General features: G+C 39.8%; 1 protein-coding gene across 3 annotated transcripts in view; it reads left to right on the forward strand.

The window, feature by feature from the left end:
- The window catches only part of DENND5A (DENN domain containing 5A), a 60155-nt gene that overhangs the window by 1286 nt on the left and 33410 nt on the right, over positions 1-25459 (forward strand). For all 3 annotated transcript variants that reach the window (XM_063398024.1, XM_063398025.1, XM_063398023.1), the window contains exons 2-5: positions 17458-17529; positions 18130-18239; positions 18728-19388; positions 24198-24385. In XM_063398024.1, coding sequence (XP_063254094.1) covers positions 17458-17529; positions 18130-18239; positions 18728-19388; positions 24198-24385 — 1031 coding nt within the window. The remainder of the gene's footprint in view (positions 1-17457; positions 17530-18129; positions 18240-18727; positions 19389-24197; positions 24386-25459) is intronic.

Raw genomic sequence — 25459 nt, forward strand, 5'->3', positions numbered from 1 at the left:
AACTCTTTTTTTCGTTTAATGACTTCAAACAAAGTTTCTTATCTGTCCCTTATGCTGACCAGCACGTTACCCTGAGAGTATTCATGTTTATCTAATGCTAAAGTGCCTGTAGGCTACAGTTTCAGACTTGAAGAGTGAGTACAGCATAACAGTCTGCTCTGTAATGGCAGTGCAAATTACAGTGTCAATTTGATTTAAGAAATCTGAGAGAACAAAATGCAATGTGATATCATTGAGAGATATCTGAGGGTTTTTAAAATTAGATGTCGAATAAAGTTTATAGATCAAAACTAGCAAGTTGTTAATTTTGTGATTAATTTACTATAAAACTATTTGTGTGATGTGGTGCAAGGCACACTCAGTAATGCTCCCTGTTCTTGATAGGCACATGAATAATTCTCCTCACATAATTCAATTTAAAACCAGCAGTGCATCAGTTTGGGCTAGCTATCAAACAGTAAACTGGAAGATATCACTGTCTTTTTTAAAATACTGTGTCAGAGTGTGCAGGTCTGAAGGCTGGAGCATGATGTTCTTTCTGTATTTGCTTTCCTGGTAAAGGACTGCATCTATTGTATGTAAAACAGCAGTGTGTAATATATCCTGGTCTCTGCTGTTCCACCATCCTTTTGGAATGGTGTCACTTGTGACAAGGTGTGGGGCTTGGGGGAGAAGAGGTCGTAGTATTTATGGAGGAGACAGGTTTTTACGTGATTTGAGAAAAGATTTTAAAAAAAGGTGGGGGGAAATTTCTGATAATGATAATTTTCTTGAGTTTGTTGTGTTATTAATAATGCATGATAGTGTGACTGATAGTGCTTTCAAACTGTGTCTTAGGTTATAGCCTCTTCCAGTGTCCACTGATAGAAATGGAAAGGGCCTCTGCTGATTTCAGTGGCTTTTGGATAAAGCTTGGAAACACTTTGTACTTCCTGGAAGCCTTTCTTGTTTGAATGAAAGGGTCATTGTGCGCTGTTTCCCCTCCCCCTCCCCCGTTCTGATTTCTGCGCTGCGAAAGAGCTTCTGAATCCTCGCACTGTTGAAACAATTGGCCTCGTAAAGTGCCCATTGTGGGGAGCCAGGGGGTGCAGGGTGCGGGGCCGGGCCGCTCCCGCAGAGTTCCCGCTGGAGCCGGGCACGGCGGGTCCCTCCGGGGCTTCCCTGCGCCAGGGCTGCCGGAGCCGGCCTGGCATGATGTCATTGTCACCGCTCCCCCCGCCGCAGGGAGCCCGCCCCGCTGCCACGGCCGCCGCTGCCACGGCCAACGGGGATGCTGTCGGCACACTTTGTTCTCGGCAGGCTCACGGAGCCGTGCATTTCAGGTGTTCGGCGTTCGTATCGGTGGTACAGCATTTTCTGCAGACTTGGAAATGAGTCACAAGCTCAGCAATTGATGCTTGGTCTAGTTACTTTGTTTGAAGAGACACCTCTGATGGCATTTTCCTTTTGTATGTTGAGAGCTTACTGAATGGCACAGCTGTAATGCTTTTTCCTGAAAAAGTTGGCTGGCTGATGGAAGAGGCACAGAATATATATATATGTTTGGGTTTTTTTTAATGCAGTGAGAAATCCTGTATTGAGGACTTGTAATTAGTATGGGCTAAAGAGTCTCTGTTGCTGGGGCTTTTTTTTATCCCTAAATTCAATTTTGGGCATCCTTTCTTATTTTGATAATTGTGTTCCCACCTAATGACCTGCTAAAGGACATGGAAAATATTTGCTAGGTGGTGGTAAAACAAACTCAAAACCCCAACACTGGATGAAGCTTAAGCTCCAGTGTCAGCTGCTAAACTGGATGAGAGAGGAACTGTGATATGCTTCCATGTTTCCAGATGGTGTTGATATGCCAGAAGTGATGACAGAAATTTTTCATTAAAAATTTCAGACTGCTGAGATCTGTCACAGGTAAATTTCCTTCAAAGAGCAAACCACAGAAGGGTTGAGATTGGAAGGACCTTTGGCAGCTGTCAGGTCCAATCCCACTGCTGAAGCAGGGCCAGTCTAGGGCCAGTTACCCAGGACAATATCCAGGTGATTTTGGGTATCACCAAAAATAGAGACTCCACAACCTGCCTGTGCAACCTATGCTAGTGCTCAGTTATCCTCACAGTGAAAAGCTGTCTTGATGTTTGGATGGAACCTCTTGCATTTTGGTTTGTGCCTGTTACCTCTGGTCCTGGCACTGGCTACAGCCTGTCTCCATCATCTTTGCACTTTCTTATAGATATTTATGTACATTGGTAAGATTCTCCCCTGAGCTTTTCTGTTCTGCAGGCTAAAGAGTCCCAGCTCTCTCAGCCTTTCCTCCTGTCCCTTATTCGGGATTGTGACCCCTTGCTGCACTCTCTCCACCATGTTCATGTCTGTCCTGTGCTGAGGAGCAGAAAACTGGGCACAGCACTCCAGCTGTGGCACCTCCAGGGCAGGATCACCTCCCTCAGCCTGCTGGCAGTGTTTTTGACTAATGCACCCCAGGGTACCATTGGCCTCCTTTGGAGCAAGGGCACCTTGCTGGCTCTTGGTCATCGTGGTGACCACCTGGAAATTAAGAAAAACATTGGCAAAAATCTACTGTATGTAATATAACATAATGCTGCAACATTATGATAGAATTTCTTAATTTAGATTGTATGACTGTGCCGTGGCAAGGTTATGAGAATGAAGTTGAGGCTCGTCTTTCAGCTGGAGTCTAGTGGGAAACCTTGCACTATATGGAACTGTTGGGATTTTAGTGGAAAAGAACATGGAACAAAAGGATTTGTTTTCTTTTTCTCTTCTGTGATGTGTTTTTAGCAATCACTTGTCAACAGTGTTTGTTTATTATAGAGTGGCAAAGCAAAGCATTAACTTGCCATTTCCTTACACTTATGTGAAATTGTAGTCTTGGGGTTGTTTTTACGAAATACAGAACTCAGATCCAAATATCTGGAACCCATGTTCTAATTAAAATCTTTAGTTGAACGTACTTTGATAGTCTGGAATGTCGTATCGTAAAGATGATAATAGTTATTTCAGAAATAGCAATGTTACAAAGGAGAAATAGTGTAAAACAAAAAGCCTATGATCTGTAAAGAAAAGATTGATGATTTAATAATAGGATTGTTTTTAAAGAAAGAAGAGTAAAACCAATGACTAGTCTGTCACTTGTACTTTTTTTTTCCTGCCTTTATTCTCAGTTTGAACTGCCTTTTTAAGGTTTGGTCCAAAAATTCCTTTATTCTGTATGTGGACTTGTGTTCCTTTGCTGAAGTCCTTGTTACGGTGCTTTGAGTTGTCCACCTGATTATGAGCTTCATCCTTAGAGGAGAATGAGAATAACGTTAGATGAAGCCCATTTGTCCAGGAAGCATCTTTCCTGTACAGACTCTACATGAACCTTTTCAGGGTTCATATTATATCTGCTTTCCCCCTCTTTTACGATGATGTGATACAATTTTAATGATTCTTCCTGTGATACCCTTTTTTTTTTTTTTCATTTTCTTTTTAATGGTGTTGAGGCAAGATCTCTGTGTGTGTAGATTAAGTAGTATAACATGACTGGTTGTGAGTAAGGCATCTCTGTGCTGCCACAGGAGCCATTTGATTACTGCTAGTGTGTGAAAAGAAAATGATACCTGATGTATAGTATTCAACTTAGCTCCACTCAAGATTATTCTGACAGTCTCATATTAGAGAAAGTGTTTCTCCTCACCAGGAAAACAGAAACATTCTCTCACCTCATTTCTCCGTCTGTTATTGAAGTGTCATTATTTTTCTATTTTGTGGGCCTCAAATTTAAAATGACAGCTAATCTTCATGCAGTGTTAGGGGTTGTTTTAATGGAATTCTGTATCGATAAATCTTCAAAAAAATATGCATGATTGAAGGCATTGGCCACATACATAAGCCAATAAATTGCTTAGTGTTTAAGAGTTAGTCTGGTAGTCCATGAAGTAAGGCTGTTATCAGTACCTGTGTTCATTTCTGAGTTCAACACACTTAAATACTTGCAGGCTTTTGTTTTGCTGCAAAGGTATTTATAAGGGGTAGCTGAAGGGAAAGAGGAGGAAGAAGAAAAGCAAACTTAATTTAAATCAGCAGATACAATTTTCTGATTGACATTTAACCTGTTTTGTAGTTTCTTTCTGTTACGCATTTTAATCTCAGAATTAAGACATTTGGGGTTGGAGCCAGCTGTGATTTTTGCAGTGGCCCCCTTCTGCAATACTGTTTTTTCCTTGGGTAAATAGCTTGTGAGTAAATTCCTCTATCTTTGCTGTGGTGGTAGTACCAACACTTGCTGCAGAAATGAATTGCATTGGTGGGAACTATTGCTTAAATTGTTCTGTGATTGTGGGGTTTTGTTTTTGGTGTTTTTTTTCCCCCCTTCTTCCTCTCTTTGTCATGTGCATCATATCCCTGCAAGCTTCCCACAGTTCCCGACGGTGTGCCTCTTCCCTTGGGAATGTATTCCGAGGCTGAAAGGGGCTTGTGCAGTTCCTTTGTCTCTCCGGGATTGCTGACAAGGTGTTCCCTCCGTGGGAGGCCCCTGCAGTGGCACTGAGGCACACCTTGTTTCATGCAGGTGGCTGTGGACAGGCACCTGATAGCAGGAACTTTTGGCTGGGCTTGCATGGGCACATGTGAAACGTTTTAATCCAGATAATAGCTTATTCCACTCTTCCCTAGCCCCTCTATCTTTTCCCAAGGAGCTGGAGCTGCTTGCCATGTTTGAGTGCCAAAAAGGTCTTTTGTCTCTTTGGGAACTGAGGCAGACGTGCTAGGGTAGCTGATAGAATAAAGAATGGTAGAGCTGATGTAAGGGGGAAGCAGCTGTACTTTGCTGAACTATATTTGAAGCCACAGTTTATTGGTGATATTTCTGTAATGTCAATCTTGTCATTATCGTATTCATATTTTAGGTCAGTTGAGCTGTGTGCTTTACGGAATAAGCCCCTCAAACCTCACAAAACTCTTCGGTCTTTCCCCCTTCTGTATTCAGTTATAAATTTGGTTTACTTGGAAGGCTCTTTGGCAACATGTGGGGAAGGAGAAAGGTTACAAGTTTTTGATTTGAGAATAAATTTAAGGTGCTAAAACAGTCTGTAAAGAACTAAAGTTTACAGCTCTATTTTTTAAGCCTTAAAAAAATAAGGCATTTCAGCTTACTAAGGCAGGGCATACAAAGATGGGTTCATTTGGTTTATTGTCCATGAGGGTTTTTTTCCCTGTTGTTTTTGGGAATTTTTGCAGTTTATTTTGCAAGAGAGAGGCTGCACAAAGAGCTCTTGAGTGGATTGTATGGGAAACACTGCCATTTGCAAATAATAACTTTTTTCCCAATTCTTCAAAGTAACTTCTACGTCATTCATCAGTTTGTGCTGGAATGCTTGATAATTTGTCTGTGCAATAATGTTTTAGGCCTCACAGGGACAGCATTCCAGTTTTTTATCTGCGTTTTGACTTAGGGAAGTCCTACTTGAGTGTTCTTGATAATGACTTCTCATTCTTGTCTTTTGAATTCCCACTAACCCGGGGGGGGGTCATGTAGCAGAAATGATGCACATGAAGTGACAGTGTCAGAAGCAATTACTGATGCATGCTGTGTAGTAATTGCTCCCTTAGTTTCTTGACAACTATTTCAAATTTGTGGTTTGCAGTAAAGTTTGCAGTGAACTGGAATGCTGTTCCTGTGAGGCCTAAAACGTTGTTGCACAGAGAAATTATCAAGCATTCCAGCACAAACTGATGAGTGATGTAGAATTTACTTTGAGTGTTTCTGCTCAAGGCATGTTTCTTAGTCTTTGCAGGAAAATGCTACTCCACTTACGGTTTGATGGGCATGAGCCCATTGTTTTCAAACTTTCCTGTAGAAGTATAGAATATTGACTTTTTTATTTAGGTTTTTTTGGGTTTTTTTACTGGCTGTATTGTCAGCCACAGTCAAGTACATGTGTACATCTGTACTGAGTCATTTACATATGGATACTGAAGCATTTTGAGAAAGAAACTATCTCATTTTATGAGTAAGCGATCTAGAGACAGAGAAAGCAACATTTTTCAGAGAGAACATTTCAGCATCTGAGTGAGGAAAAAAAGGTTGGTTTTGCAGAAATAGAAACTCTTTCACATATCTTCAGGTGAGTTTGGAAAAGATTTTTCTTTGCAGTACAGGCATAAACTTTTAGGAGCTTGTGTACTATTTGCATATATTACTTGTTATTCCTCCTTAACTTACTACTTTCAGCAAGCTCATTTGCCAGTTGTTGTTTCCTAATTTTGGCCCCCAAGACCAGCAATGTCCTACTGAGATGCCATTAAAGTTGAATTGAGGAAAAGATAAGTCCCTTAAGTCAACAAGGTTGGTGCCAGCATAAGGCTGTCATATCCCTTTCTGTCTCTTTTGTGTGTGGGTTCTGGGAAATGTCAAGTAAACTCCTTTAAAAATTGAAATGTGAAGTAACTTCTTCAAAAGTTTCGCTGAAGACTGGTAAAATTTCTGTGTACCAGTATCTTGGTTGTTTCTCAGAATTCTTTTAGCAGAGATTTTATGGCAGTGCAGACCAATTCAAGTGTAAGGTGTTGTGGTCTCTCATGTCCTTACTGAAGTCTTCATTTATGACCTTGACCACAGTGGTGATACAGAGTTGGAAGTGATTAACTTGGACTGGAGACTTCTGTTTTAAGGTCTTTGTTCTTGTTCTGAGCAGATTTTCATGTTGAGAACATGAGATTTTTTTTTTTTTTAACCAAAGATGAATCTTGCCTTGTGGACCAGAAAGGTGAGCTTGATAGGCTTACCTGTATAACAGAGAGAGCTTAGGAGGCATGGGTGGTGAGATGATAAGGAGGGACACAGCTAGAGCAGAGAGAAGCTTTGGAGTTTGTCGTACCCATTAACCAAACTGTCAGCACATCTGATTAATTTTCTGTCATTAGAAATCCCTCCTATCAAGCAACTTCACTCTCTTACAGGATATTTTTTGGTTTTATGAGGAAGCGGAGCTGTCCTTATTAAGGCAGGTTACTGCAAAGCATTGTTTTCAAAGGTTAGATAGTAAAGTGAAGCATACTGGCTAGGACTGGTATTACTGTAATACTGAAATGACTGTATAGCTGATCTTTCTGTATTTTTCTGACCTCTGTATGTTATTAACATGCTGAAAGACTTCGTATGTTCTTTAAACTATGTTTTTCCTTTTCAATGCAAAACCTCAGTGATACCCTGGAAATACTTGGTTGAAGGACTGGACAAGTGCTTCAGTAAGATTTGATCCTTATGCTTTTACAGAGATGTGTTTCCATTGGTTCTCAGAGCCAGAGGAGTGTGGGAGCACAAAAAGTGGGGACATTTAAGTGGATGGGATGTGTCACTATGAAAGGAGGTTGTTGGGAAGAGTTATTTGGAATAGTCTGTGCTCAGGCTTTCCTGAAGAGTCCCACTGGATCTGCCAGTCTTAGGGGGGCATGAGGAGAACAGCTGGTTTCTATATTAAGTATGCTTAAAATATGCTTGTCTTCACTTCTGTTATATATTTCTAGTACATGTAAAAGAATTGTGTTCTATTCTGATGGTAAGCCACCCTTTTCCTTTCTTAGTATCTTCTGTTGCACATATTCCAGATCTATTGTGAAATGGAAGTAGTCAGAAAACACGCCTTTCATTGAAATTCTGAGGCCTGCTTCTGCTGTTTAGTTGGAAACAGATCTAAATATCTTTCTGTAACTGTTTTTCCTTAGGCTGGAACAGAACAGTGGTTTAGTAAAACAGTACTGGTTTTAAGACCATTTCACTGAAAATTTCTGCTAGACAGTCTTGATTAAAATGCATTGTATTTTATATTGTCTATCTGTCCTCCTGTATTACATGCAAAGGAATACAAAAAGGAAAACTATAGGAAACAAAAATGTTTAGGATTTTAAAGATGCAAGCTGAGGACGTTTTCTTGCACGTTTTTTAAAGGCTGCTCTAGATTCTTGATGGTTTCTTCTGCCACTACCGTGTCCTGCCACTTCCTTGTCCCACCTCTTCCCACCTTCTTGAAACAGTACCAGAACTATAAAAACAAAAGCTTTTGTTTTCCTGACCTTACAATCACAGAATGCAGATGGCCTCAGCTGTTTTTCTGTGGTGCTTTAAATTCATTGTTGCAGCATTTGGAACTATTCCCGAGTGTGTGTGGCAGTATGTTTTGTTATCCAGATGAATGCTGAAACTTAAACGATGAATGGGTGTCTGTTAACTCCTAGATTTTTGTTTGCCATGAAGGGCTTGGAAGAATTTGCCTATCAAAGGAATAAACGATTATTTGTATCAGGCGGAGTTAACACTGAATATCCAGTTAGCAAAATGACCTTTTCTAAAAAGTTATTTAATTTCACAGTGAGTTTCTTTGTGTTACAATTTCTGAAACGTTACTATTCTTGAATTTGGAAAGCAAGAAAATGAGAAAGTGACCGGAACTTTTAACAGTCAACAGATTAGGGTTAACTCTCTTTTTTGTCTCTCTCACCTTTTTAAGGTCTGCAGTAGGAGGAATTTTATTGTCAGCTGAATGTTCAAAGGAGTCTGTTCTCCTTGGGATTTGTACAAGCAACTATGGGTTCCCTAGATGACGAACAGGGAAAAACAAAACCAGAACCTTTTATGACTGGATATTTTCTTTGTCTTTTCCCTACTTCCTTTAAAGCAAGTCCTTCAGCTTTCCCAGAGGAAGCAATGGCACTCTGTCCACACACATTTCACTTGCCCTTGAGATCCATACCTGTGTGTTTGTATCTCATATTTGCACCTTTGTTTTAGAAAGGCAGGCATTGAAGTTGCTTTGCCTTCAAGGTTTTCTGTCAGGGAAAGTGGTACAGTAATTTTATAATGAAAGTTTTAGAGGAAGTCCTGGCTGTGAAAATCAGAAGTGGTAGATCTGTTACAAATCCAGTGGGATGATGGCTGCTACTGACAGTGCCTGAAACATCTGATTTCCAGTTGCTTCAACAGCAGTGCTGCAGTAAAGTGAAAGTGACCCTGAAAGTTTTTCTCATGGGCAATTTAACCTGCTTTAAAAAGTGTTCAAGTCCCAATTCCAGTACCAAATTAAGTGGTCTAACCACCACTTCAGCTTTTGCTTTGCCAGGTGGTCTTGCCAGTGGGGGAAGGGGGATAGGGAGTGTGGGACAGAGGGTTTATGTGTTTCAGGGTAAAAGGGAAGAATTCTTCTTTGTGTATATCCAAGCAAGAGGTTTGCTGGAGAAGGGAGTCCTCTCTAATGCGAAATACGTGCAGCTCTGTTTAAGGAGGAGGAACTGGAAGGAAGGAAGCAAGTCATAATCTGAAAGCACTTGTCTGTTGATGCTTTGCTTACAGATTTGGCAGCTGCAGCTTTTCTTGATTCATGGTTTTTACTCCAAGAATTCTTGTATAATGAATTTCTTACCTTAGTTTGCCAGACTTTGAATGTTTCTTTCCTTCATTGTACAGAGGTGCTTTTTTTCCTACAGCTATATATGGTTTAATATTTGTTAAGGAAGGAATCAGAGAATTTTTCTGTTTTGAAAGTAAACCTTGGCTAATTCTTACTGTATTAATAACTCTCTGTGTATGCATTGAAAGGATTTTTCTTTAATATTGTAGTAGGGTGTCCTGAAAAATCAGTGTTGGTCTTCTCCAGAGGGCTTGGCCTGGGGTGGTGGGTTGAGTTGTGGTATTGTTGGGTGTTTTTTGTTGGTTTGTTGTTGTTGTTTTTTCCTTGTATGTTTGGATAGGCTAGACTGAATCAACAGATTGCTATCTCATTTCACATCTGTTATGGTTCAGGCCATATAATTTAATGACTTGTTTGATTATCCCAGTTTTCTCTTAAGACTTGAAAAATAGAATATTTTACCATTTTTATTGGCAAGTTAAAATATGGCAAGTTAAAATATGGCAAGTTTTATTTTTAACCAAACTCTTTTGCCTTTAATTTTAAGAAATTGATTCTTGACTGTCTTTCCATCCCCTTGTGCATCTTAAGCACCTGTATTTGCTTTCACAATATAACAAGGCCAGCTGCTGATCATCTGTCAGTCTGATTAGTCAAGAAGTCCTCAAATTTCTCAGTGTACGTACCATCTCTTTCCTCCAATGCTTCCCTCTCCCCAAATTGCCTTGATTTACTCCATACTTTCATCTTTTCTAGAGTGTGGATTCCAGAAGTGTGTGCACACTATCTGTTTTGCCAGTCAACTATTTTTATTTTGACTTGGACCATGAATTTTAGAGCTGAAGTAATTTTATGTTTGATAAACATAATTATTTACTGTAGTATCTGCAGCTTTATTTTGTGTGCTGAGCATCTTTGCTGGCTGAACTGGGAATCCTATCGCCGTCCATGACATTAGCTGCTCCTTTTGGATTAACCTCATTCTAAGTGTTACTTGTATCTTTGGAACTAAGGCAAATTGTATCTTTGGAAACCTTTTTTTTCTTTATGTTAGGGGCTTTGATAGGCATGGTTTTGCACTTAAAGGTCTTACCTGAAACCTAAGAATGAGAAAGGACATTTTGAAAACAATCTATGATTGGTGTTTTCACTGAAATATGGCTTTGTGCTATATAGCATTTTTAAGTTTGAAGCAGAGTAGAATTAGGCTGTTCTATGAGTGGTGTTTGTAGTTCAGGTGCTGCTCAAATCCCCCCTGCCTTGAAGCCCTCAGTTGTGAAAACCTCTCCTCTTTGGCTGTCGTGGTCAGCTGGTCTCCAGTCCCCCACCCTGCATGAGCTGGGAGGGCTCCCACCATTGTCACATTCTTTGAACTGTGCTGCAGAAAGTGCAGAGGTAGAGGATTTGGTTGTAGGGTTCTGTAGGATCTTCTTAATGCTAAATCCATTTTCTCTGGATTTTCTGCAGAGTAGTACAGGAAAGCTGTCCTAAGTGTATGGCTCATAGTTTCTGTTGCTGGTACAAATCCTCATTGTTCTTGTTCATTTGTTAATTACAGCAATATGACTGTTTCACGTTGAAGCTGTTTTATATTTAGTTTAAGACATTCATTTTAGTGACAGCAGAAATTGATACAGAGCTTCTGTATGCTAAAAGATCCCAGTAAGTGTCTTTATGTGGATAATATAAAGTTAATGTTTTAATTGCAAGCTAAGACTTTTTTATTTGAAGATGTCATGTATACAATAAATATACACCAAGACAAAATGAATTGAATTAATAGCAGGCTGTATCACAGGAATTTAAAGAAAGAAGCTGCCTGGCAGGATGGAAGGAGCAAACCACTTAATCAGAACCAGTCAAGCTTTCTGGATCTTCGTTAATAATTATTTTGAGCAGATGAGTGGACTCGATGAACAAATGGAGGTGGTGGTGTTAATGATGCCTTAAAATTAGTCTTGCACTACTGTTTGTTTATGGGGTGCTTTTTCTGGCAGCTAGGGTAACCTCTTCTGACTTGCTGTCTTCTGTCACAGAGGGAAAATTGAGGTGGTCTACGTCTGAGATAGCTGCTCAAAGACTTTTTTTCTAGCTGGGATGAGTTAAGTTCCTATACAGTTCTTAGTCTTGCATCATTTTTAGAGTTGCAGCACTGCAATCAGTTTCTAAATATTAAAATATTAAAGCCAAGTAGTAAATTGACACATGTTCAAAAGGCCATGATTCAATTTAAAAAAGATTTTGTTTGTAAAGTATCCTTGACTTTTTTTAAAACGAGTTTTCCATTTCTCATTAAGGACAACTTAAACCACTGTTCTATTATGTAAATGGAAACTTTTCATGGCAGTGTGGGATTTACAGAGGAAAATGATTGAGATATTGAAGAGAAAAAAATTCCAGAGTTAAAAACATTCTTACAAAGAAGCAAACTAGTTAGCAGGGAAATTCGAATTGTTAAAATCATATACAAGTATTCTTGGAAATTTGCATTAGAAATTTGTAAACAATGTATGTGGAGACATGTTACATCTATGCAAGGTCATAAGTAGATGAATCTGCATGTTGTATAACCTAACCATTTTTCTTATTAATGTATTGGAAAGACCCCTTTTTTTCCCCCTTTCTTCTTCTGAAGAGGAATACAGAAGGCAGTGAATCATAGTTTTCTCTGGGTAAATCAGGAAAGAGCTAAAATTAGACCTTCAGAGTTAATTCTTTTCATTTCCCCTCAAAGCTGAGCAAAGCTTGGTAGACAGCATTTGCTCATTTTGAAGTGAATGTTTTAATTTTAGTTTCTGTAACTTTTTTTTCTCTCGCCTATAATCTTAAGGAAAAGTAATATCCGTTGTTATGGATTGCTTCATGCAGATACTTCCAAAACAATGTTGTCTTGCATGGGTTGGAAACTCCATGAGTTTGTAAGTCCTGGTTCTCATCAGACCAAGGTGCAAACACTGCTGTCCACTGCTCACAGATGAGAAGAGGGAGAAGCATAAAAATGAGGGCCAGGGAGGTTTCTAGCATAGGGCACAAGTCTCCGTGGTGATGTGGCTTATGTTCGGTGTTGAGTGACACAGGAAGGCACCTATAAAATTAGGTGTACTTGTTAGTTCAGCGTAGGGTACTTGCAGTGCATGTGTTAGCTGTTCTAATGTGCTGGTCATTATGAAGTCCCAATTAGAGATGTTTAGGCCAGCATAATTTTAGGTGGTAATAATCTAGATTATTATAAATTTAGATGATAATTTGTAGAACTAAAAGCCCATAATGGTTTCATACATTGCAAATAGTATTAGGCGGCTGTTAGAGCAGTGCTGTGAACTCCCGGACAGCTGTGAAAAGTCTGATTTGAGCTGGATCTTCCAAATAAATGTAATATGTTTGAACTCTCTGGTCAACCTGAGCAGGTTTATAGTTTGCTTTATGCACACAATTCAGTCCATCAGGTTCAGTTTGCTGAGGAGATGTGAGAGGGAGGTGCTGGAGAACTACCTGCCTCTAATGTGAGATTTAATGTGATTGGTGCCAAGTGTCCCCCACTGTGGTCTGGGACTGCTCTCAGCTGAGCTCTGCCTGCCCAGGAAGACCAAGGCCAAGTCTGCAGTCTTGGACATCCCTCAGCCAAGGAGACTTCCTCAGAGGTTGTGTCTAGCTGGTGATTTCCCTTTTGATAAGCAAACTGACTCTAATAACTTAAGTCTTTTATGCACGTCTTCTTAAATTATATGGTGATGTGGTTTAGCCCACCCCGCACAGCCTCTCATTCCTCTCCTGTGAAATGGGTGAGAGAATCAGAAATGTAAAAGTAGGAAAACTCGCAGGTCGGGATAGAAACAGTTTAATAGGTAAAGCAAAGAAAAACAGGAATTCATTCACTGCCGCCCATGGGCAGGCAGGTGCTCAGCCATATCCAGGACAGCAGGGATCTATCATGTTTAATGGGGAGGGTTGATAAAGTGTGAAAAATGGGAGAGGAAGCAAAAGGCATTACTGGTGCCAGGTGATGGTTGCTGGTGTTGAAAAATCTATTACCTGGCATGGCAGGACCCAGCAGGTAGCAAGCTGGGCCTCAGGAGGAGGGCTGGCTTCAGGAGTTAGCAGGTATTAAAAACTCTAGTCCATGTTTTCTTCAGCTCACCAGTTTGACAACCTCTGTGTCTGTGGTTTACTTTTTGCTTCTCTCCTGTTTTGGGATATCACCATGAGATAATTAAGCTGTTTGTGTGGCTGAACTGGATTAGAGAAATGTTAATCTTTGTTAACTCTTTCTTTATTCTCTATTTGTTTATTTTTAATCCAAATTGTTTCACTGATACTATTTTGAGTGGGATGCCACAGGGGATGTTTTGTTTCCAATGACAAAGAAATTCTGAGATGCTCTGTTTCACTGTCATTCCCCTGCTGGGTGCAGTGCCAGGGCTGCACTGAACTGGTGCTTGTGGATTTGTACTGTGCCTGGTGAAATTATATTTCTCTATGTTTTCACGATATTATTTACATTGCAAAATGCAGTGAGATTCTTACTGTTTTGAAAGTTTAATGTTGACCTGAAACTTCTGAAGTATTGCTGGGTGTTTACAAATTTCATATGTCATTTCCTGACATAATCTTGTAGCTGTAGCTGCTTGATCATTGATTCTGATTTAAGTCCAAGATAGTTGCAGCTTTGCAGTCTGTGGGACAGTTTGCATCTTGATTTTTGTAGAGCATTTTCTCTGGTATAAAAACACCTGAGTGGTAAATGTGTATGTGATAAACATCAAAGGTTTGAAAGACCTCTTTACTCTTCAGCAGGCAATACTGTGTTCCATTAAAAAACCCCAAAGTTTTCCTTTTGCGTGGAACTTGTATAAGAGAAAGCAATTGTTTATAGATAAATAATTTCTAAAGACCTCTTTACTGTAACTTGGATAAGGAAATACTTTCTAGCCATTACTTCTGCTAAGGGAGAGAAACTGTGAAAAGCATGATATGACAATAGCAGTCCTTTGATAGTTGTTAAGTGTGGGGACTTGCTCTCTATCTAAGCTTATGGGATACATCATATTTTTATCAGTTCATCTTCTCTAATGCCTTAATGTTCTCAGCTGTAGAATACAACTCTCCATTTCTGCTGGTGGGTTGGTCTCTTGCATTTGCTAAACTTGCTCTTCACTGTTTTTATCAAAGCCATTTTAATTATTCCTGAATTAACTGAAGGAAACCAAGATTAGCTCAATTGGTTAGAGCATGGTGCCAATAACATGAAGGTTGTGGCTTGATCCCTGTATGGCCATTTACTTAAGAGCTGGACTCAATGATCTTTGTGGATCCTTTCCAACTCAGAGTATCCTTTTAATTCTGTGGCTCCATAATTCACACAAAGACAAATCTCGAAACCTTGAGTTATTTTTGCTGCTGGAAATGCGCTGCGGTTGGTGTTTTGCTGTAGCAGGGTGTCCGTGTTTGATACTGATCGTACATTTAGAAATTTACAATTAATTGCTTTTTGCCTCTGGATGTAAGTAAATATTTTTTGTGGATTTTCCCCCTCCCCACTGCTGATGGCTGTCTAGTGACAATCACTAGAGAGGAGAGAAGGAGGAGCCCAGGAAATGGAAGTACTGGTGCTCGGGTTCCCATTCCTTGTAATGGCGAGAAAACAGGGTGTTCATGTCCTGGAGCTGCACAGATCACCTGGGGTGAACTGTTCCAATATTGGTGAGCTGTCCCTTGACATTCCCTGTCTTGTTTGAATCAGTATCTTGGGAAGTCAGCATGGTCCAGTAGTTTGTGGTATTCTAAGTGTGAAGGTTCTCCCAAAAGAGCCAGCTGGAGATGGGAGACTGCTTCTGTGGAAGGGAAAAGGAGCATCCTGCTGAGCTGGCAGCCAGCATTCTAGCATGGAGAGAAGGGTGCTGCCAGGGCACTCTGGCAACAGCAGTGTCTGTGCAACAGCTGAGTGCCTTGATGGATGGCAGCAAGGCCTGTGACGGTGGCCTTATGTTTCTGTCTGAATCAGGACTCAGCGGTCTCCAGAAATCAATGTTAGTCCTTTCAATAAATTACAGACAGACTCCAGCTCTAAAAAATTTAAGAGTGTGTTGGCGAGGAATGTCTCATCCCTCTGTGAGGAGATGGTGCAAGGCTTCTTTAAATAGCTAAACATCCATTCAGTGTTAGAGTTTGGGGTTTTTTTTAATCATAAGGAAACAGCAGCATCATGTATTTTGCAGTGTTAATAATCTTAATGAAAAGGTCTTCAAGTCACAGATTTTTCTTTTTACTTTCAAAACGCGTAGTCTTGCATGTAGGTGAACTCAGTGATAGTGCTGTGTTTCCAAGTTCAGGAGAAAATTTGGCCTTCCTGTACTTTCTCTTTACGTGTGTGGAAGATAAAAAAAAAAACAGCCAAGGAACAAACCAGCTTAGTACATGTCTGAGGTTTTTCATCAATTATCTAAAAGTTGACATTACATCATCTGCACAGATGTAAATATAGAAAACAGTAGGTGTGTTAAATCTCCTGACATACTTTTAAAAGCTTTTTACAGAGGACTAACTTCACTTGAGTGTATGTTTGTGTCAGGAGAGATGTGGCATTATGTCTATTTTTCTTTCTGAAAGATTGAAAGTTTCTTTAAATGCTGGTTTTTATCTTTTATGGTTGTTTTAGCTGTGGAAATGCTGTTATCTTTTCTGTCTTTGGCTCTACTCTTTCACAAGATGGTTGTATTTCAGTCAAGTTGTGTCCTGGTTTTTCCTAACTATTTATGTCTCTATATATTTCAGATTTTCCCAAATATGCTTTTTTTTCTTTCTGAACAATGATATTATTGAATGATAGTGTTGAGCAGATTAATAAATAATGTATCTGTGTGGTTTTGTATGAAAATTAGCTGAGCTGTTGCTTTTTCAGACAAATAATAAAAGCAATGCCTCCTTCAATTTCAGTGCTGAACTCCAGAGAATTAGTAAAATAGATGTGAATATTTTGGGTATTGTGAGACTTGTCGTAGGTCCTGATTCAGGGTAAGTTCCCTGTTTGAGATAATATTTAAGACTTAGTTAAAGTACATCCACAGTTACCAGGCTTCTCAGCTGTCAAAGGACTCGTTAAGCATTTGCTGGAAGTTTGTTTGGTTTGGTGTGATGTGTTAGGTTCTGTATTGTGCAGAGACAGTGCTGTAACCATCTCTGTCTATGGCTATGTAGTGGAAGTGAGTGTTGTGCCAAATAAAGATTCTAACTTGGCTTTGAAATTGAACTTTAAATGTTACTCTAAAAGTACAAAACAAACCCAGCCAATTCTGAAATCAATTTCTATTGCCATGTAATTGCTGCATGTAAGAAAACAAGAGAGGAGTTGGAGCGTGTTTTCTCTTTTGCAGGTGTTGCTGAAATTGCTTCGTTTATTTAAAGCATATGATTTCATGCAATTGTGCCTGATTGTTAGTGCAGCTGTCAACAGCTGCATGCTCATTTAGCTAATTGCATTCTAGTAATATAGCTAAACTTAAGATATGCAGTTTTAAGTTTTTGTTTTTTTAAAGCAACTGCTCACACTCAGAATATTTACTGCAGAAAGTTCTGTGCTGTCACAATGAACTGTCATCACTCTAGAGGAAATTTAAGAGCTTCTACACAAAACTTGCAGTCAATCTAGTGTATGGATAGCACCTGTGAAAAGTTGGACCATGCCACTTAAATTCATACAGTTCTAAAGGCCTTGCAGTGATCCTGCCCTTGGGGTCAGTTTCATCATGTGCTCTTTGGCAATATTTTGTAGTAAACATGTGAAACTCTAATTTCACAAGCAACTTATTTCTACTGCATCAGTATTCTGGGTTGTGTGTACCGGAACAATGAGCTTCTCAATGATCGTCTCCTTCTAGAAATATGTACGTAAAATGAGAAATTTGTACGAGCTGTGTATGTATAAAAAGCATCTTAGGAGAGTAGACTGTCATGCATGCTAATTCTGGATATTTGTATGGTTTTTACGGGTATGTGTTAGCAACATGATCACAGTCAACAGTATGAAATGTATAATGCAGTGTTGTTTTTATTTGTTATATAGCTTTATGCCAGTATATACAGGCCTCTAAAACCCGAGATGGTGGCAGCCGTTTCATTTCAAGTGCAACAGAAGGTAAAGGGAAAAGTGTGGGGAAAACAAAAAGCGCTTTGTTCATCTGATACTCTTATCGTCATGGACGTTTATGTGGTTCTTGATCTTCTAACCTTCTAGACTCTTCCTTCACAGCTAACTTCTTGCAATAGATGGTGGTTATCTTTTTTCCTGAGTCTCGAAAACAAAATTAAGAGATCTCATGATGTCACTTGTATGTGTATCTAAAAGTTGCATCATCTTTGTGTTTTGTCTATTTGTGCTTTTCTTCATTAACGACATTGCACTGAAACAACCTTTAGCTATATTTTAATGAGAATCTGAAATATCTGAAGAGTGGCTTAGAGAATTGCTGTCATGACCACAATTTCAAGATTGCCACACTTAAGGAAAAGCACAGATACTTAACGACACAGTAATGTTACAAAGCTAATCCTTGCTAATATCTGCAGTCTGACTATATCCTAACAAACTGTCTTGAATTTTCTGTTTCTCTTAAAAGGAGTGTGTCCTTAATTAACTTATCTTTGCATCTACCTGCTGATGTCCTGCTTTTTTGACCTTGTTTATTCTTAAAAAGGAAATGAAATATTTACTTCTGTATTTTTCTTTCATTTGCAGGGGAAAACTTTGAACAGACTCCCTTAAGACGCACATTTAAATCCAAAGTTCTTGCTCGCTATCCTGAGAATGTTGAATGGAACCCTTTTGATCAGGATGCAGTGGGAATGGTCAGTATCACTTAATGGCTTTTGAGAGTTTTTTGTTACATTATAGAGAATTAGTAGAGAAATGAATTAGTCTGCAATCAATGAATCTTTTTTGTGCATGATTTTTCTGTTTAATAGAATGTGGTATATCTTAATTTAGATAAAATACAATCATTTTCTCAGTCAGGTTTCTGGTCTTGGTGACCAGAAAAATACTTTCCTTTATGTGGGTTTGAATTTTATTATTTTACTCATGTTGAGACTGGTAACAAAATAATTATGAGTTTCAATAGAAATGGCATACAGCCATTTTGATACATTCCTTTTGTTTTTCTGATTTAGACCCATATCACTGTTTTGTGCAGAAATGTAACACTTAATAGAATTTAAAGTGAAATGCAATGCCAGTCTGTGGATTCTAAATCCCATTTTCACCAATGCTTCTGCAGGCAGGGGGAGAAAAAAAGAGTTTTTTAATGGATACTATCTCCCCTTCCCCTTTTCTGTAGCTGTGTATGCCTAAAGGACTTGCTTTCAAGACACAAGCAGATTCCAGAGAACCTCAATTCCACTCTTTTATTATTACTCGTGAAGATGGCTCACGGACATTTGGGTTTTCTCTCACGTTTTTTGAGGAAGTCACTAGCAAACAGATCTGCAGTGCAATGCAGACGTTGTATCATATGCACAATGCTGAATATGACATTCTTCATACTCCACCCACCAATGACAAGGAGAGCTGCAGCAGCACTGGGGACTACAATGGCACCTCTGTCTCAAAGCTCCAGCGATTTAACTCCTATGACATCAGCAGAGACACACTCTATGTCTCAAAGTGCATTTGTCTGATTACTCCGATGTCTTTCATGAAAGCTTGTAAGAAAGTTCTAGAACAACTTCACCAAGCAGTGACTTCACCTCAGCCACCACCACTACCTTTAGAAAGCTACATCTACAATATTCTCTACGAGGTTCCTCTTCCTCCAGCAGGAAGGTCATTGAAATTTTCAGGTGTTTATGGGCCAATTATCTGCCAGAGACCAAGCACCAGTGAACTACCATTGTTTGATTTTCCAGTTAAAGAAGTTTTTGAATTGCTTGGAGTAGAAAATGTGGTTCAACTCTTCACCTGTGCCCTTTTGGAGTTTCAGATACTACTTTATTCACAGCGTGAGTACTTGGGTTTTGTTTTCTTATCTTGTAGTTGCACTGGCACAACGTCTTATTGTGTCTTGAATTCTAAAAACACCAGAAACAACAGAATAGCTGGATTAAAGTGGCTTGAACATGCTATTGCAGTGTGGCTGATCTGTGTGCAGCTCTTAAGGTAAAGAAAAGCACTGGAGCTGTAAGGAGAGTGTTACATTGGCTCCTGCTGTTAGACACCTAAACTTAAAACTGGGTTTTCACATAATCTCCTCTATTCATGGTTTGGCTGACCCCTTTGTTGTTGGCTCTGGAGCTGTCCTACTGGATAGAGTAGTTTGCCTTCTTCCATGTTCCTGTCTGGCTGCTCAGCTGAATTCCCTGCTATCTCTGCAGAGCTAGCCTTGCATTTTGAAAAGATACACAGTTACTTATACATCTGGTTCTGAAGTAGAGTTAATCATGCAAATGCAATTTTCTCTTTGAGTACCCAAAGTCACTTTTAAGTTGTTAATTTGAAGGTAAGTACCTGAAAAAAGTTTTGACTGCACTCAAATCCCAAAGTTTCATTCAGGCCTTGAAACAGTTGTAGCTGAAGCCAGGTAGCTAAAGCTTGCTTAGAAGAGGATAGGCAGCAACTAAGCTGAAACAGCATATTTATCAATCAGTGAGTAGTGTGGGAGTGCTATCTATTTTCTGTGTTGAAATTTGTGGATACTGGTCTTCTTACTCTACATCCTGTCTGCTCTAACAGAGTATGTACAATTATGCCAAAAGATAATTTCTCTATCTTTTTTTATTTTTTGGTCCCAAGCTGACTAGCATTAGTCCAGACTCACCCATTCAGAATGGTATGGTTTAAACAGACAGCCTGCATTTTGAGCACTGCTTTATAGTAATGGTTAGGAAGCCTAAAAGACCCTAAGACAAAACCAGGGCTAGTCAATAGTGTTATTGAAATTTGTTTTCAGTGTTTATTTCCCTTGAGCTGTCACTGAAATACGTAGAACACAAATGGTAACTATTTACAAAATATAACCTACTTTTATCAGCAACCTTCTCCAAGCATGAAATACAGATTTTGTGTTAAGTGTGGTAAGATCTGTGCATACACTAAAGCCAAGGATGGATTTGTGTGTACAGTTAGGGCGATTAAAAGTCTATAATGGCAGCAGGGTGTTACATCACAGTTGTGTCATTGTACAGACACTGTGGACTGCAAGAGAAAAACTACACAGTAATTCACATGCAGTCAAAAACACCCACTGAATTCTATAGTGATTACTCTCTTGGATTTGAAAAAACAAATTGCTCTGCTTATTGTTTATAGCAAGTCTAGAAATATTTTTCTAGCAGACAAGCTTCTTTTGTGGTCTCCCCTAAAATGGGTTAGGCATTTATATGTTTGAGATTTCGGGAGAGTCTGTGGGTACCTGTGTCCCACCAGCGGAGGATTCAAACATCAGCATTCTCATCTGAAGAAGGAGGTGGTGGTGTTGGCCTGAGGAGGTGTCTGAGATTGCTGTGATGGAATGGTGGTGGCTTGGAAGCGCCACAGAAAAGCAATGTGTGCATCATCCTGTGGGAACAGTGCTCCTGGAGCTCTTTCCAGGCCATCACCTTGTGAGTGCTCTTTTGTTTCAGGCTGGAGCTCAGCTCCCTTCTGAGCTAGTCTACTGTATTCTGGCTTCTCTTTTGCAAGCCCTTTTAATAGGTTCAGCTTTCTGTCTTGGGCCCTTTCCACGGGTCTGATCAGTGGCTAGTGAAAGAAGCTTAAAACAGCCCTGGAACACTTGAATTTTTTGTTTGCAGGCACAGGTATTTGGAGTTCAGAGGGATGAGCAATCACAGCTTCTGCCTGCTGTTTCCCTGTCTCACCCCAAGCTTTGGCTGAGTTGGGCTGTGTTGTACATTATGGAGGTGTCTTGTCTCTCTGTCAAGTTCTCACCTTGGTTTTTGGCTGAAAAGTGCTCTTTCAGTAGAAAAAGAATTTTAGTTATTTGTTTGCTGACTTTTGACCTTCAGGTTTAGTGAACTGGGGCTGCAGCAGTGCCTTCTCAGTGATAGTAGCCAATTTTTTTTTCAAACATAGCTTTTCTTAAGGACTTTCTGAGGGATTTAATCCCTGTGATTTTTTTTTGGTTGTTTATTTGTTTGTTTGCTTCTGTTGTTCAACTGGAATATGCCCCTAATATAGTCTGCTCTTTCTTCAGTGTGGTTGAGTAACATCTGTTTTTTGCTGTTTTTTGCTGTTTTGTAAAACAGGACATATTGAATGGAGATACAGGTGAGGGTGCACTCAGTTCTAAGCGCAATCAGAAATTGCTTTACTTTTGTAAGGGTTTTTCATGTTCTTGCATGCACACCAGTGTGAGGTCTAGGTGTCCTTCAGAATATAAATTCTGTGTTTTTTAATGTCCTTTGAGTTTGTTAAATCGCTTGGTGCACAAATCCATGATAGCTGAGGTGACTGAGATAATTTCTTGTTCTTCTATATCAGGTGAGATTATGGTACTCACGGGTTGGATGTAGATTTAGAACAGTACATGTCAGGATCAGCAGATTTGTAAGATTTACTTGAAAAAAATACCCCAACAGCAAACACACCCAAAATAACGGAAGATCACCCAAATAAAAACCAAACCCCAAACCTCTTGGAGATCTGGTGGAACTAGATGATCTTGAGGTCCCTTCCATCCCAAACCTTTTCATGATTATGTGTCTCTATGAATTTGTTGCCAAATGCAATCCTTTTTGAAGCAAATTATTTTAGTGTTTTAAGTTTCAGTCAGTCCTTGGAGTAGGAGTAACTTCACTTGGCAGTGAAACTGTTTTGGTTTAAGATTCCTTTGACATGTTTCTGACTTGATGCTTCTGGAAAGTCCTCTTTTGTCCCACTGTTGGCACAGCCTTGTGTATTTTGGATCACTGTAAGCCAAGTGTAGGGAATGAATGCCTCAATTTGCTTGTCCTGTTGAGAGACCTGTCTAGTATTTAGAAAAATGTCAAAGGTCTGTAAGAGAGGGAAGAATTTGAGGATGCTGCTAGTGCTGAGCTAGTGCTGACGAACTCTGGAAAGAGTCAGGGGTGCTGGAAGCCTGTGGGAAGTGCCCTTGCCAGATATTCTGTGGGAGGTGGTTTGCATTCCTGCAATTTATGTTGCTCTTGTAACTGTGAAATAGACTTATTCCTTATCTCAGAGAGCACCTAGAGCTCTTCTGAAAAGTGCATACTGAGTTAAGACAGCTGTGAAATCTGCTTGGAGGTGTTTTTTCTTAACAGCTAAAAACAAAAAAAGGAGAAATATAATGCACTACTGCTACAGACTGTGATCTAGGACAGTTTTATTTTCTGGGTGGCAGCTGTGTGCTGCCATTTTACAATAAAAATAAGGGGTTTTTTTTCTGCTTTGCCTTTGAATCACTCCTCCCCATCTTTGTTTCACTTGTTTAAAATTATGTTCATTCTGGAGATTTAAAGTATTAGTTTAATATCTTTGCAGTACTACTCCTATGCTGCCTGTCTCTTCCATAGAACACTTTTCTCGTTATGCCTCCAGTGATTTAGGAACCTTGCTGCTTGAATCCTGCTGTCAGACTTAGAACAGGAGATACTTCACCCCACTGCTCCTGCTAACCACAGCTGATTCTTACTGCAGTTATAGGGCCTTTTGAAGTGACTTGTGAATTACTTGACAAATACAACAGTATTTCATTGTGATCCATTAAGTAGGAAGATGAAAAGGAAAAAATGTTCCAAAATTGCCCATTCAAATGTGTTTTTCAGTTGCACAGTGTCTGTAGTTCTGTGAAAGGAGAAGGCATGCATACCCACATCTTCATACACACACGTTACTGACTTTTCCTTGTATTCTCTCCTCTTTCCTGTCTGGAATTGGGTGTTGTTGCAGTATCATGAAAAGGCATCTATGTCTCCAGTTTGTGCTATATTTACAGCCTGACAGATGGTAGGAATTGCCCTAGTTGTGTGAGTGTTTTATACCTTTTCCAGCCTGGCAGCTGGAAAGCATTTGGGATATTTCAGCAGCTGTATTGGAACACACATCTGGTGCTACCTCCCCCTTGATGAGATTTCAAAAACCCTTAAAGGTGAGGGTTACATAGTTCCAGATGAGGAGGGTGCAGTGTTGGCCCAGCAGTGTGAACTGCTGTAGCCTCCAGTGCTAAATAAAAAGATCTCTTAGTGTGTTGCACAGGTACATTTAACACTGCTCCTAAGTTCTAGGAGGACATGAGTTGTTTTTACTTTGAACTGAAGCTTTAGTCGTACATTGCAAAGACTAAATGAAGCTGATCCTTTTCATTTTCTGCATAGTTATTTCAGAGTAAGTCACTCTACAAGTGGATTGGATTGGCTGCTATATAGCATGTTTTATAGACATTTAAACACTCTTTTAAAAAATGTTTATCTGAGATGCCTTGGGTTTCATCCAAGGCTTCCATAGAAAGCCCTGAGCACAGAGAAAAAAAATTATTTCTGATTTATTTCTTAGCTGATTACAATATTGCTTCTATATTCAAACTGGTGCTCCTGGTGACCCTGGTATAGGTAGCAGAAAGTGACTTAGCATGCATTAAGGCTCAGTTTGCTCATTTCCCTACGACTTGTAGTGACCCACTTTGGGTTGAGCTCTCTTTGTTGTTTCAGTAAAATGTTCTGGGTGTGCAGGTCTGGGTTTTCATTATGATGGTGCTCAGCTAGTACTGGGGGTTTTGTGGTTTCTGTTTTCAAGCAACTTCTCATTTCTTTAACATAAATTCATTTACTTAAAATTTTTTGCGAAAAAAAATTAATTTTCTTGGTCTTTTTCAGATTATCAGAGGCTGATGACAGTGGCAGAGACCATCACAGCATTAATGTTTCCATTTCAGTGGCAGCATGTGTATGTTCCTATCCTTCCAGCATCCCTCCTTCATTTTCTAGATGCTCCTGTCCCTTACCTCATGGGCTTGCACTCTAATGGACTGGATGATAGGTCTAAGCTGGAACTTCCTCAAGAGGTGAGAGGACCATGTCTTGATTGATTGAATACTGTCCATGACTATGAGGAAAGTGAGAAATGATCCAAAACACAAGTGCTAACTGTAATAACCGTTGTCAAGTTCTTGCTGGCTCTGATATGGGATAGGTCTTGGTTTCTTGGAGATGCTGGTGAAAATCTGGTGAAATAGATAAAGCCCTGCTTTTGAAATTGTTTGCTCTGGTAATATTAGAGTGTAATTTTACAGGAACTGATGTACCGGGGTTACAAAAAGAACATTTTTGTACTGGAAAAATTAGCCTTGTAATGCCAGGATGTGCTAGGAAGTGCAGTATGACTTTCCCAGCTGTGGCCAAAAGGTTGTGGTGGTGAGTGAGCAGAGCTTGATTGGCATCAGCACTGTGCTGGTTCTTGGCTGTGTGGGCTTAGGCTGGGTTTCCCTGCACTGGATTTCTCTCTTGGGGTTGGCTTGCATGGACCCAGCCTGCCAGGTGTCTGCACAAAACCATTTCAGATTTTCTCCCAGAATGCCTGCTTCAGTCTGCAGCAAAATGTCAATGTGTACTTGAGCAAATTTCTGCTGGTTGGGGTAGTGCTGAGGAGCCCTGGGAGCAGCAGCCTGTGTGTAAAGGAGAAGGAAATGGTCTGTAAAGGTTCTGCAACTCATCCATGGGGCTGGGACTACCTTCAGACTACTTAGAGGTTGTCCTTATTTATTTTATCCCCCTGTTCACTTCACAAACACTCCTTATAGGGGTATGCCAAGAGAGTTTAAGAGCTGGTTGTGAGGATCAAGGCACTACTCAAGGCAGCAGAGGAAATCTGGTCCTTGCTTACTTGTAGGTGTAACTTTTCAGGGGAAGAACTGTGTAAATTGTGGGAAACAGCGTACTTACAGGCCCTGGTAGGATTCTCTGCCTTTTTCTCTGACTGTGGGTTTTCTTCTATTACCATTTGTGTTTCTAGGACAGCGGAAGCGTGGCAGGCACAGGGTTTTGGGGTGGTAGGTTTCGTTTTCATTATCAGGCAGTGCTGCAGCATAGCTTGACACTAAAACCCTTCCTTTTTAAAGAAGCTGTGTGAAATTTAAGAC

Source organism: Prinia subflava, chromosome 5, assembly GCF_021018805.1.
Source record: "Prinia subflava isolate CZ2003 ecotype Zambia chromosome 5, Cam_Psub_1.2, whole genome shotgun sequence".
Classification (NCBI taxonomy): domain Eukaryota; kingdom Metazoa; phylum Chordata; class Aves; order Passeriformes; family Cisticolidae; genus Prinia; species Prinia subflava.